Consider the following 11,820-nt stretch of genomic DNA (forward strand, 5'->3'; position numbering starts at 1 on the left):
TATGAGGCATTGTAGGCTGATCTGGAGTTTTATGTGTGTTTGATACAGAGCTCTGACATGAGTAAACATTCCTAATCACTTCACTGGAGTGGGCATAGCTGCACACATGCATAAACCAATGAGCAGGAGGAGTCGCTTCCTTCACTGAAGTGAGTACATGAGGTTACACGTAGTCATTGTGGGCTCTGGGTAGATAAGAAGTGTCATGATAAGCTTATTGAAGCTGGTATCAGAAGCCAGAATCACAATGATATGCACAAGCCTCCTATACTTGTTCCTCAGTCTCTTCCTCCTCAAAACACATGTCCACCCCCCATGCTGGCAAAATATTTTTTTATATGATGCAATGGTAAGTCAAAATACAATGGCATGAAATATAATTCTTCTTGCACACTGGAACAGCCTGGGAAATAAATTCCCCAAAGTTATCAGTCCACAAATGTTTACTAGCCTGCCCACATATATGTACATTAGCCATTTGTGGCACATTGCCAGACTGAAAGAAAGAGAAATGTTTCAGTTTACAAAAGCTTCTCTGTCTGGTTACCTATATTCAATTCTGTCTCATCACAGGTGATGAGGTAAGTGGCTGTTTACAAGCCAGCTCTTACACTTGCTTTGTCCTGCTAAGTAACTTCAAAAAGGGTGCAGGAATAATAATATAAAAGACAGATTTTGACCCTCACTGCTGCTTTTTGAGGGCACACAATTTGACACCTGTGCAGTCATTGAGGCATGCAGCAAGTGATTAAAGTCTACTCTGAATGGATAACAGCTTGCAAACAGTGCTGGCTGGCTTACAGTCACAGTTCAACTGTCCTGTTTCTGTAAATACATGACATTCTAGTAAAGTCTACATTCCTCGTGTCAGTGAAGGCACGACTCTTATTATTTACTTTCGCTATAGTTAATATCTAGAAGATAACAATTAACTAATTAAAGAGCATATGCTCTCAAAAAGAGTCCCTGGAAAGTTTCAAGCTACCTTCACACACAAGTGCATTAAAGATTTGCAAGACATTTCATGATTCTGGTATTTCAAAAGCAAGATTGATAACGAGGCTTAAATGGAAAGTCTAGGATATGTTAAAGATTAAATTGCAAAAATACGGTGTGCTTCAAGAACACAGGTTGTGGTTATTAACATTTTTAAAATACTGCATAATAAACCAGAAACATGTAAATGATACTGAGGAATAATCACATGTGGTCTGAAATATGAAAAGGGAAGGGACTGCCTATCACCCTTCCTAAATGGTGCCTGTGCTATTTCTCTTGACCCCATTATTTTATTCAACATTAAACAGTGTAGCAGTGGAGTATGCAGACCATGTTTCAATTTATATAGTTTCCCTGCTTGGTCACCTATAGCCAATTCTGACTCGCAACAGGTGATTAAGAAAGTTGCTGTTTACAAACCTGCTCTAAGAGAACACCTTAGAAAAAGCCCTCTAGGGGTCATGTATCTGCAAGAGCCATATAATCTTTCAAATGTAAGAAGAGACCTCCTAGTTCAAACCAAAAATGCATCTAACATCACCCTGTTTTTCACAGTTGCCAACCAGATGGCTCCGGGCAGCTCACAAGCAGCACATGAAGACAGCAGCTCTCTCCAACTGCTGCTCTGTGGCAACTAGTATCCAGTTACTTGCTGCCTCTAAACATGGAATTCTATTTAGCCATTATTTCTGGTAGCCATTGACAGATCTATCCACCATGATTTCCCCCCATTTAAATATATTCCTCCTTCATAGGGCACTCACATCTGTCCCATGTTTCCCAATCTATTTAAGCTAGTCTAGTTTTGATGAGAACTGGTTCCTATCACTGAATTAGTAAGCAAAACCAAATCCATAAAATTTAGGGCTCTTTTGCTAGTAAGCTAGTAAAGGGACCCCTGGCCATTAGGTCCAGTCGTGACCGACTCTGGGGTTGCAGCGCTCATCTTGCTTTATTGGCCGAGGGAGCCGGCGTACAGCTTCTGGGTCATGTGGCCAGCATGACTAAGCCGCTTCCGGTGAACCAGAGCAGCGCATGGAAACACCGTTTACCTTCCCGCCGGAGCACTTTTGATGTGCTTTCAAACTGCTAGGTTGGCAGGAGCAGGGGCCGAGCAACAGGAGCTCATCCCGTCGCGGGGATTCTAACCGCCGACCTTCTGATCGGCAAGTCCTAGGCTCTGTGGTTTAACCCACAGCACCACACGTGTCCCAGAGGTCCATGCAACTCTTGCTTTTAAAAGGTAGACAGGGAACATAAAAGCTCCAATGGACCAACTCAAAGTCCAACATTGTCTTCTCACTGTGGCCACCCAGATGCCTAGTGGAAGCCTGCAAGCGGGACCTGGTTGTAACCTCACTCAGAACCAACACTGCCACTGCCATTATATCCAGCAAAATAACTGAGCGGTTGTATACATGGCACTTTCTGCAATAACATGCAATGCAACATTACATAAATCACTTCTTTCTCCCCCACCTCCCTGCTCCCCCAAACATTTATTTGCAAATAATGAAGCAGCTTTATTTGGTCTAGCCAAGTATGTTCTGCGTGGACTGGCAACGGTCTGTAAGCTTTCAAGCATCAGGAGATATTTTTTTTATACCTGCTATATGAGATCCTTATACTTCTAAGTTGTAGGGACTGATCCTAAGTCTTAGGTTTTGGTATACAAAGCACATCCTCTGCCTCTAGTATGTCCCCTTCCCACCGTGACAAATGTGTGTTTCCAAAGGCATATGTTACTTGTCAGTGATAAAAAGATTTTAACACATATCCTGATGGAAAGTCTCTCATCCCAAAGTGTGTAGTGGATGCCTGGTGAGAGCAGTGCAAGACCACTTGCTTCAAGCTGACAAAAGCACCCAGAGAGAATCATGCAGAGCTGGGAATCACCCCTAGAACAGGGGTGGGGGACCTTTTTCAGCTGGAGGGCCACCTTCTCTTATGAGCAACCTTTTGGGGGCTGCATGCCAGTTGGATATGCCAGTTGGCTGCATTCCAGCAATACAAAAGCCTCATGTTCTTCTACACATGCATGGATCTCCATCCAGGCAAGCGAGAGGCATCATTACATTCAATGACACATTCCAGGTTAGCTAAAACACTGGAGGGAAGTACAGAGTAGGGCTGTGGTGAGCCGAATGGGCTAAGGAGAACCTCCAGGGTCAGACATATTCTGGTAGGCCTTATTCATATTCAGCCCCAAACTACCTCCAGGTAGGCCATATTCAGCCCCAAACATCCCCATTCCTGGCCTAGAGGTCAGACTCAACAACTACAGGTGGAAAGAGCAATTGCCATACATGCAGGAGAAGCAAAGCAGCTCCCTTTCGTCTTTCTTTTGCAGACAGGAAGGCAAAGACTTCCCCATCTGAAAGCATTTGAAGGGTGGAGGCTCAAAGAAAACAACTCATTGGCTTTTTATTTGCTTTAGTGCCCTTGGTATTTACATGCCAGGAGGAACGCAGTTCTCGTTTGCAGAAGCCCATATTAGTGGCAGTGAAGCCTTGCACTTTCCTTGCACATCCTCTTCTGCAACTGTACGCGGGGGAGGGGGGAAAGGTAGCCAACTCCTGAATAAATTCACCATCGTGATTTTTGTTCCTGATGCCTCCTTGGCCAACCCAGCCAGGGGGAGAACGCGGGTGGTCCGTCCTTGCAGGGGTCCGGATTCTCGCCCCACACAAGAGAGGGAGAGCAGAATCAGGCCGGCTATTCTTTCAGGCCTTTGTCCCCGCTCCCTCCATCGCCGGCGAGGCGGCGCTGCGGACGGTCCAGCGAAAGGCGAGGCCCTCGCAAGGCGGCGGCGACTACAGGCCCGCCAGGCCTAGATGTACCCAAAGACGCCGAAGATGGGGGGCGGCGCGGCGGGCTTGGTGGGGATGGGCTTCCACACCACCGGCCGGTGCACTTTCGGGCCTGCCCCGCCGCCGCCCGCCTTGCGGAAGGGCTCTCCCTCCGCCGGCGAGGCCGCGTTTTTCCTCCACAGGCCCAGGCCCGGGAAGGGGCCTACCGGCGGAAGGGAGGCGGCGAGCGGCGGCGGGTAGACGCCGGGAGAGGCTTGCGGTCCGTGGTACTGAAATGGACAGCAGCTCCAGGCGCTCAGCACCTGCGCGGCCTCAGCGTCCGGCCTGCTTCCCGGCGGGCTCTCGGCAGCGCTAACCGTCCCGCCATCCGGGCTTTTTTTACTTTTCTTTGCCTCAAGGACGGGCAAGTCCTTGGAGGAGGAGGAGGAGGAGGAGGACGACGACGGTGACGAGGAGTTGGAAGCGGCTCCCGCCGGGAAGGCGACCCCGTTCCCGCCCAGAGGGCCCGGAGTCGGCCGGGGCTCTTCCCAAAATGAGGCGGGCAGCTGCCTTTTCCTCATGGGCACTTGGTCGGGCCTAGCGGTCGCCTCAGAGACGCCCTGCTGCTGCTCGCCGGGCTCTGCGGCCTTGCAGGCCTTGCTGTCTCTGTCGCCCCGGCCGACGGGAGCCTCGAGGCCTCCTCGCGCTCTCTCCTCAGGCGCCTTCCGCTCTCTGGCGGGCTGAGGCTGCTGCTGCTGCAGGTGGTGGTGGTGATGGTGGCAGCGAGGCAGGCGGGAGTATTTCTGGGAGAAGCGCTTGAGCTGCTTCTGTAGGTACTTCCTATGGTCGACGGAGCGCCGGCACGGAGCCGACTTGTCCAGTGCCGCCTTGATGTCGCTCGAGGCCAAGTTGACGAAGTTGAGGAGAGTCTTCACCTCGCTGTCGGCCGAGGCCATCTCTCACAGCTCCGGGACCGGGGAGGAGGGCCCGTCCATGAAGAGGAGGGATCCGGCTCCCGCGCTCCCAGGGCAGCGCGGCTCGGCAACCCCGAGTTCCACGGCAGGTGATGATGATGCTCAGGCTAGGCCAGTGGTTCCCAAACTGGGTCCATGGACCACCCCCAGCGGTCTGCAGAGGGTCTGTGAAAAGGCAATTCAAAATCATGCAGCATCGAGCGAGGATCATTGCAACAGAAACAGCAGGCTAATAATAAAAATAAACAAATAAAGCGGCCCATCCAAGACACTGCAGTTTTCAAGTGGTCTGTGGGAACCACTAGGCTGGGCTAAAGGGGGACGACGAGTCGCCCTTGGCATAAACCCCTGAGGGAAGGGACAAAGGCAGACACGCTAGAGAACCTTTGCGAAGATAAAATGCCCGACACACACATTTTCACATTTCCCTTTTGCACACACCATGCATTTGGAACATCTACAAATGCACATGCCGGGATGGGATTCAGGACATGTGTGTGTCTCCCATAACGTGTGAAAGTAGAAGGTGGCATCCCTTTTGTTTGTTTTTAGCCACATGCAAAGTGGAGATGCGTTTAGTTTGATGTTAAGAAGTGGCATGGGTTTGTGCTGCAGGTCTGTTGCATGTACATTAAAAACCTTTTTATCCTTTCCCGCAAAAGGTTCTGCGTATGTTATCTACAGTGTTAAAAAGAAAAAAAAGACTCTTCCCTATTTTGATGTAGTGCTGCATTACTGACATCTACATGTATATTTAGGGCAAGAGAGCAAAGATGTGCTTTTAGTGTCGCTTATGAAAATGTCCAACATATTGACATGTTCTGTGTCTCACACATCTATTATACACGGTTGTTTGTTTGTTTGTGTGTGTGTGTGCATGGACACACATTCTTAATGCCATTGATAGCTGCTTCACATAGTTATCCACAAAGCTGTTAAAAGCTCCATTCCGATACCCAAATACAATTGTGTCATGCACACTCTCTCTCATGCACACACATTCAGGTTACTCTATGCAAAATACAAAAGCGGCACTTGAGACAATAACTTAGATAAACATGCATTTGGTCCCAATAACTAGCCAAATATAAGTATTGTTTTACATGCTTGTTTCTTCCCATGTAGACTCAGGACCACTGTGAAGGTACTGCTAAACACACATTTCTTTGCAACCCTTTTACAAACTCACCACTGATGCATACACTCATACCCTATCTGACATATTCCTTCCCCTCTCTCCCAGTCTTACAGTCATCATTTTCTACTACTATGGCCCCACTCGTCAATCTTGTTAGACAGGTAGCATTTAACCATTGATTAGAAATCTATGCATCATTTTCTTGGCACTCGATAAGTCAAACACACACACCCTCCCAGCTAGATTGTCTCTTAAATATTGAGTGTTACTGTAACTCTGTGGTAGAGAAGAAGCTCACCAGCTAATCTTGTTACATAGGTTAGACACTACCAACCTTTAGAGAAGCAGCCGGACCCTGTGAGTGTTTTGCGGCACTTGAGTAAACTGAATGAATATCAAGTCCTTCTAGTTAGGAGGCTTTCTCAGGCCAATCAGAAGCCACTTTGCCAAATACAAAGCATCCCAATCAGGCATTAGGCTCCCCGTTCTCACATTCTTTGCCATCACAAATTGTCACCATGGGGACAGCCACAGAAAGACAGCTAATAAATACGATCATTTCCCTGTGATGCCTACCATTCCCCCCTTTCCAGCCCCCCTGCCCCCCTTTTCTTAAACACAATCAAACATGATATGCTGAGGATGAGTAAAGCAAGTTTGCTGAGGCCCTTTTCTCTAAACTACTCCAAAGCTGTCTGAAGGCTGGCAGTAGCCATGCTTGAGTAACACTGGACAATGCTAGTTTCGAAGACCTGGCTAGCCTACTTTTTAAACTGTTCTTGATTGGGGCCTCTGCTCCCCCCCCCCCCAAATAAAAAATCCACCAAAGGGAGGGTGATGTCAGAAAAAGGTAGGAATGGAACAAATCTCTAAAGAGATGTACAGATATCCATGGAAAAGGAGCTTGAGCGCTCAAGAATCTTGTCTTTATGTTTGCCCCCTCAATTGAGCCACACAAAAGCTGAATTACCCATTCAAACCACCGGGACAAAAGGATGGAGTTGGATAGTACTCTTGCATCTGTAGTCAAACAGTTAGAGACTTAAATCGAGTCGTCATGATGGAGAAAGAGTTAGACAAAGCCCATAGAATTGCCATCAGCAAACATTTTCCTGTGTCATATTAGTGGGTCTCCATGACTCCCCCTGGCCCAGGGACAATAGCACAAGTTTGCACACTCGACTACTGTCACCCTGCCAACGCTGGCAAGGAGCAGAAACAGGACAATCCTTTAAGGGGAAAGCATGCCCACTGCAGGGAAGGTAAGAAGAGAGGGAAGAAAAGCATGTGAAATGCTAATTGAGCTGCTTCCTTTATTGATTCAGAGTTATGTGAGTCCTCATCCTCCTTGCAGGATTGTCCTTAGGGGTGGCAATAACTTAATAGCATGCTAAACCTGGGAGTCCCACACTGTGTGCTATCCCCACAGAGATCTTTAAGAATAGCAGTGGGGGGAGAGTGAAGTTACCCTGAATGAATTTCAGAAATGCTAGACATTCAGGAATAAAGCCAGCTTGCAATGTGGTACGTCCACTCACAACTGAGACTGGAGCAGACAGGAGTCCAAGTGTTTTTCAGTCTTAGCACACACACTGTGGACTTCATGTTATATAAAATTCTGTATGAACACTCAAATACTGATGCTGATCAGGGCAGCAAAAGCTGTACCCCACCAGGGCACTAGCTTGTCAACCAATGTTTAAAAAAACAACAACAGCTCTATATGATTGACTTGAAGTTGAAATATAACAAGAGCTTTAGAAATAATAAGTTAAACTAACATCCAGATCCTAACCTTATTTTTTCAGAAGCAAATTTCATTGATATAAATGGAGCATACTCCTAATTAGCTTACTCCTAATGAAGTGCATAGGACTGTAGCGTTCTATTTTGTGAACATTTATAAAAGTTCTAGATAATATACCTAGATTTTGGATAATTAAAATTTATCATCTCCCTTTGAGTCAAAACTGTTTATTTATTTTGATATTTGTCCCCTTAGAGCACTGTGTAACTGTGAATTGGTTGGCAATTTGTGTAGTTTGGATTGGAGTTAATTACCACAAATTAAGGATAAACTCACATAACCTTTTTGGAATGTCAAGAAGTAGGTTGTGCAATTGCATACCGACCCCAAACTGTTGGTGAAGCATTTAATCTTCCTTTCACCATGGAAAAAGAAAAGTTAACTTGAATAATTTCAAATTATGCCAATTGTTATTTTAATGTTCTGATTCCTTTTCCAGCATTTATTTCAACAGCAGTGAGCCTTAGCTGGAAGATGCAGTACAGACAAGAGGTTGCTATTTTTGTGAGCTTGCTTAGAGCAGTTCTTCTCAACAGTTTCTGGAAGCTAGTCTACACCACCGGATAGGCAATAGATTTGATAACATTCTGCCTCCCAATTTGAACAGCAATAGACACACCAGCTGCTCATTGCTTCTGTCTTGGCTTATGCAAGGGGCCGAATGTCTGAGATGCCTAATAACGGGAATGCTATGCCAAAGCCTCTTGCTGTTCACACTGAAGAAAAAAGTCAGTAATTCCTATCTTTGTGTTCACAATGGCTATACTCTGCCTCCTATAGGGAGCGGGTGGCGCTGCGGTCTAAACCACTGAGCCTCTTGGACTTGCTGATCAGAAGGTTGGCAGTTCGAACCTGCATGATGGGGTGAGCTCCCATTGCTCTTCCTAGCTCCTGCCAACCTAGCAGTTTGAAAGCACACCAGTGCAAGTAGATAAATAGGTACCGCTGCAGTGGGAAGGTAAATGGTGTTTCTGTGCGCTCTGGCTTTCATCACAGTGTTCCATTGCGCCAGAAGCAGTTTAGTCATGCTGGCCACATGACCCAGAAAGCTGTCTGTGGACAAACGCCAGCTCCCTCAGCCTGAAGCGAGATGGCTGCCAAACCCCATAGTTGCCTTTGACTGGACTTAACCGACTTTACCTTTTACTTTTTTTACTCTGCCTCCACAGTCAGAGGCAATTTGCTTCTGAATAGCAGTTGCTGGAAATCAGAGGAGTGACATGCTATGTACATTGGAAGAGAGGTGGTATAAAATCTGTGGTCAGGCTAGAGTTGCAAAGAATGTTACCTCATTTTGACTTCCAGGTCAAACTTTTCAGTAGGCAGAAATACGTCCTGCTAAATTACCTTTTTGAAATCCCGCTCTTTGCTATCGCTTCCCCTGTTTGCTGCTTCTTTAGTGTCATTTTTGCCCTGCTTCTGTGATGTTTTTTTCTGGATTCATACATTCATTACATATACTTCTCAAGCAATCACTGAAAAATCTGGAGCACCATTCAGTTCTGCTGGGGGGACGGGACGAAAAGCAGTGAATGCTTTTGGCTGAATGAGCTCCTGCCCAGAGTCATTGCAAGAAAGTTTAATGAGGTACAAGTTTTACAGATCGCAGCAAACTTATGCCAGATCCTGAGTGATTATTAGTAGCAACATGTATGAAAAAACACCAGTAGGGATGCAATCCCATGCTATATCTTAACATCACATTCCCTTTTGCATTATTATTTAGGGCCTGATGTATTTAATGTTTTAAGACCCCCAGCTAAATACTCCATGCTGCTGCAGAAAGTTGTTCTTGATGTGCCGACATTCCCTCCTTTAGAGACCCCGTTCCCCTGCCGCTGGATGACAATAGGGCAATGGAGTGAAGAGCACGGTTTTCTGAATAAAGGAAACCCTTTCAAGGTCAGACTCAGGTTGAGCTGCACAGGGGTTTTCCAAAGAGGCCACCGGAACCCTTTTGTTCCTCTCTCCTTTAGCCATGTACGTCCCAATGTACATCTGAAAGAAACAATTAACAATAGGGCACTCCTCTTGGAGTTTCTAATGCACTTTGAAGTGCCCACTGAGGAAAGGCATAAGAATGATACATCATTTTAACTGTGAGACTGTCAAAGTCATACAGCAGTTGAAAAAAATGCCTCCACATGCCTTCCCAGCATGCAGACAGGGACCAGCTGTAGAGCCACTTCATATCTGACATGTCACTCTGTTGACAGCTGGCTTCCTGAGTGTTCTGGTATGCGAAGGTTTGAAAGGGGTGGGGAATATTTCACAAGAGCAAATGCATTTAAAATGCGGCAAACCTTCCTCCTATCTTTCAAAACCTCTTTCTTTTTCTCAAAAGAGGAAAAGGTTGGGTTTGTGTGTTTTTTAAAAAAACCTACTTAAGATGACATCTTGAGTCTGGCCATCTCCAAATAAAATACAGAAAACGTATGTAGACAGACAGACAAACAGAGAGAGAGAGAGAGAGAGAGAGACATAAGACTTAATAAGAAGTCATAGTTGTGTATTCTTTGCTAGAGATGAAAAACTATTCACCCCATGTGCTCAGTTGGTACAAGAGGGTCACCACAGAATGTGACTAGGTTTATTCACTACTTTCCGGGTACCCCAATACACTCAATAGCTGCTATTAACTTCTTTGAGGGAAATAATGCCTGTACTTGTGGACAAAATTTCAGTGGGTATAAAATGGATGGCTCCACTAATGGAGAACTACATAGAGTCATAAAATGCCTCTGTTGGTAGAGTCATAGGGGTGTATTCCACCATTTTGGGCATCACATGGCAGGACAGAGTCTCAAACAAAGATGTACTCTCCCAAGCCCACATTCCCACCATGTTCACACTCCTGTCTCAGCAATGTCTACACCTGGCTTGATCGTGTCCACAGGACATGCTCTATGGGGAGCTGGCTTCAGGCACCAGGCCCATTGGAAGAACAACTCTGCATTACAAAGATGTGTGCAAACATGACATGGAGGCTGGCAACATTAACCCCACCATACGGAAATCCTTGCGGATGATCACAGTGCCTAGAGATGGAGAAGCAAAATCTGTTGGGAGTGTTAACTAAATACATGTAACTAAAACCATGCATCCTCTAGTCTCCATTGACCTTCATTCTAATGAAATCAACCCCTGGCTAAGCACAGGAACCTCTTGACACTTGGAGAGCGGAGCAGTGCATAATAGTAAAGGTAAAGGGACCCCTGACCGTTAGGTCCAGTTGTGGACGACTCTGGGGTTGCGGCGCTCATCTCGCTTTATTGGCCGAGGGAGCCGGCGTGCAGCTTCCGGGTCATGTGGCCAGCATGACTAAGCCGCTTCTGGTGAACCAGAGCAGCACACAGAAACACCGTTTACCTTCCCGCCAGAGCGGTAACTATTTATCTACTTGCACTTTGACGTGCTTTTGAACTGCATAATAATAAATACGGTACTAATAATAAATGAAATAACTAACAATCTGCTGCCTTTTCATGACGCTCAAGATCAGCTGCCTGGGATGACTGCCTCATTCTGTCTAGTGATAGGGCTGGCCCAGACACCCATTATTTCCTTCTTCTACACCCTAAATCAATCCTCAGGGGTGAAGTGGGGCAAATGCCTTTCCCAGTTTTCATGGGGATCGGTCCCCTGATCACTGAACTACATCACTTTCTTACTAGCCTCATATTAAGCATGTGGCTCACAGTAGGTAAATTATATCTGAAAGAAACAGAAACTAAGCATCATAAGTTAAAAGAGGACATTTCAGAGGATGGTCTAGACTCTAAAGTCATGTGGCATGCATTTCAGCTGCTGAAGTTTAGCAGGGTCAGGACCCTATAAGCTGCCTGCAAGCTATATGTAAGCTTCTTTGATACCCTCTTTTTTCTTCAAGGATGGATAAATAGCATTTGATTTTTGGGGCTCGCAGAGACACATTATCATATCCTACTTGAAATTCAAGCCAGGCTGTTTGGTACCAGCTAGCTGAGGTTTAAAGTTAGAGACCAGCACTGCAGAACATTCCACTTTTGAGAGTTAAGAGCCAGCTTGAGCATCCTGTCTTCCTTTGTCCAGTTCTCATGCACCAATCCAAAAGTGCAGAATCTTCTTCCTGTT

General features: G+C 46.1%; 1 protein-coding gene and 1 long non-coding RNA gene across 3 annotated transcripts; one reads left to right on the forward strand and one right to left on the reverse strand.

The window, feature by feature from the left end:
* Positions 1-3,398: 3,398 nt before the first annotated feature.
* Positions 3,399-7,765, reverse strand: FAM181A (family with sequence similarity 181 member A). Of its 2 annotated transcripts, none has more exons than XM_081174354.1 (2): positions 6,871-7,765; positions 3,399-4,927 (listed from the first exon to the last, which is right to left on the reverse strand). In XM_081174354.1, exon 2 carries the CDS (start codon positions 4,742-4,744, stop codon positions 3,830-3,832), a length of 915 nt encoding a protein of 304 aa, XP_081030480.1. In that variant the 5' UTR covers positions 4,745-4,927; positions 6,871-7,765; the 3' UTR covers positions 3,399-3,829. The 2 variants fall into 2 exon arrangements, with proteins under 2 accessions (XP_081030480.1, XP_081030481.1); XM_081174355.1 differs by lacking the exon at positions 6,871-7,765 and adding an exon at positions 6,235-6,857.
* On the forward strand, positions 7,082-8,449 carry LOC308575959. The gene is made up of 2 exons (XR_014002984.1): positions 7,082-7,162; positions 8,147-8,449. It is a non-coding gene; the product is annotated as an uncharacterized lncRNA (long non-coding RNA).
* Positions 8,450-11,820: the final 3,371 nt, after the last annotated feature.

This window comes from Podarcis bocagei (genome assembly GCF_964188305.1).
Source record: "Podarcis bocagei genome assembly, chromosome: 1".
NCBI classification, from domain to species: Eukaryota; Metazoa; Chordata; class Lepidosauria; order Squamata; family Lacertidae; genus Podarcis; species Podarcis bocagei.

Bases quoted from the DNA above. Each gene is read 5' to 3' on its own strand.
- FAM181A (XM_081174354.1), bottom strand. From the start codon at position 4,744: ATGGCCTCGGCCGACAGCGAGGTGAAGACTCTCCTCAACTTCGTCAAC.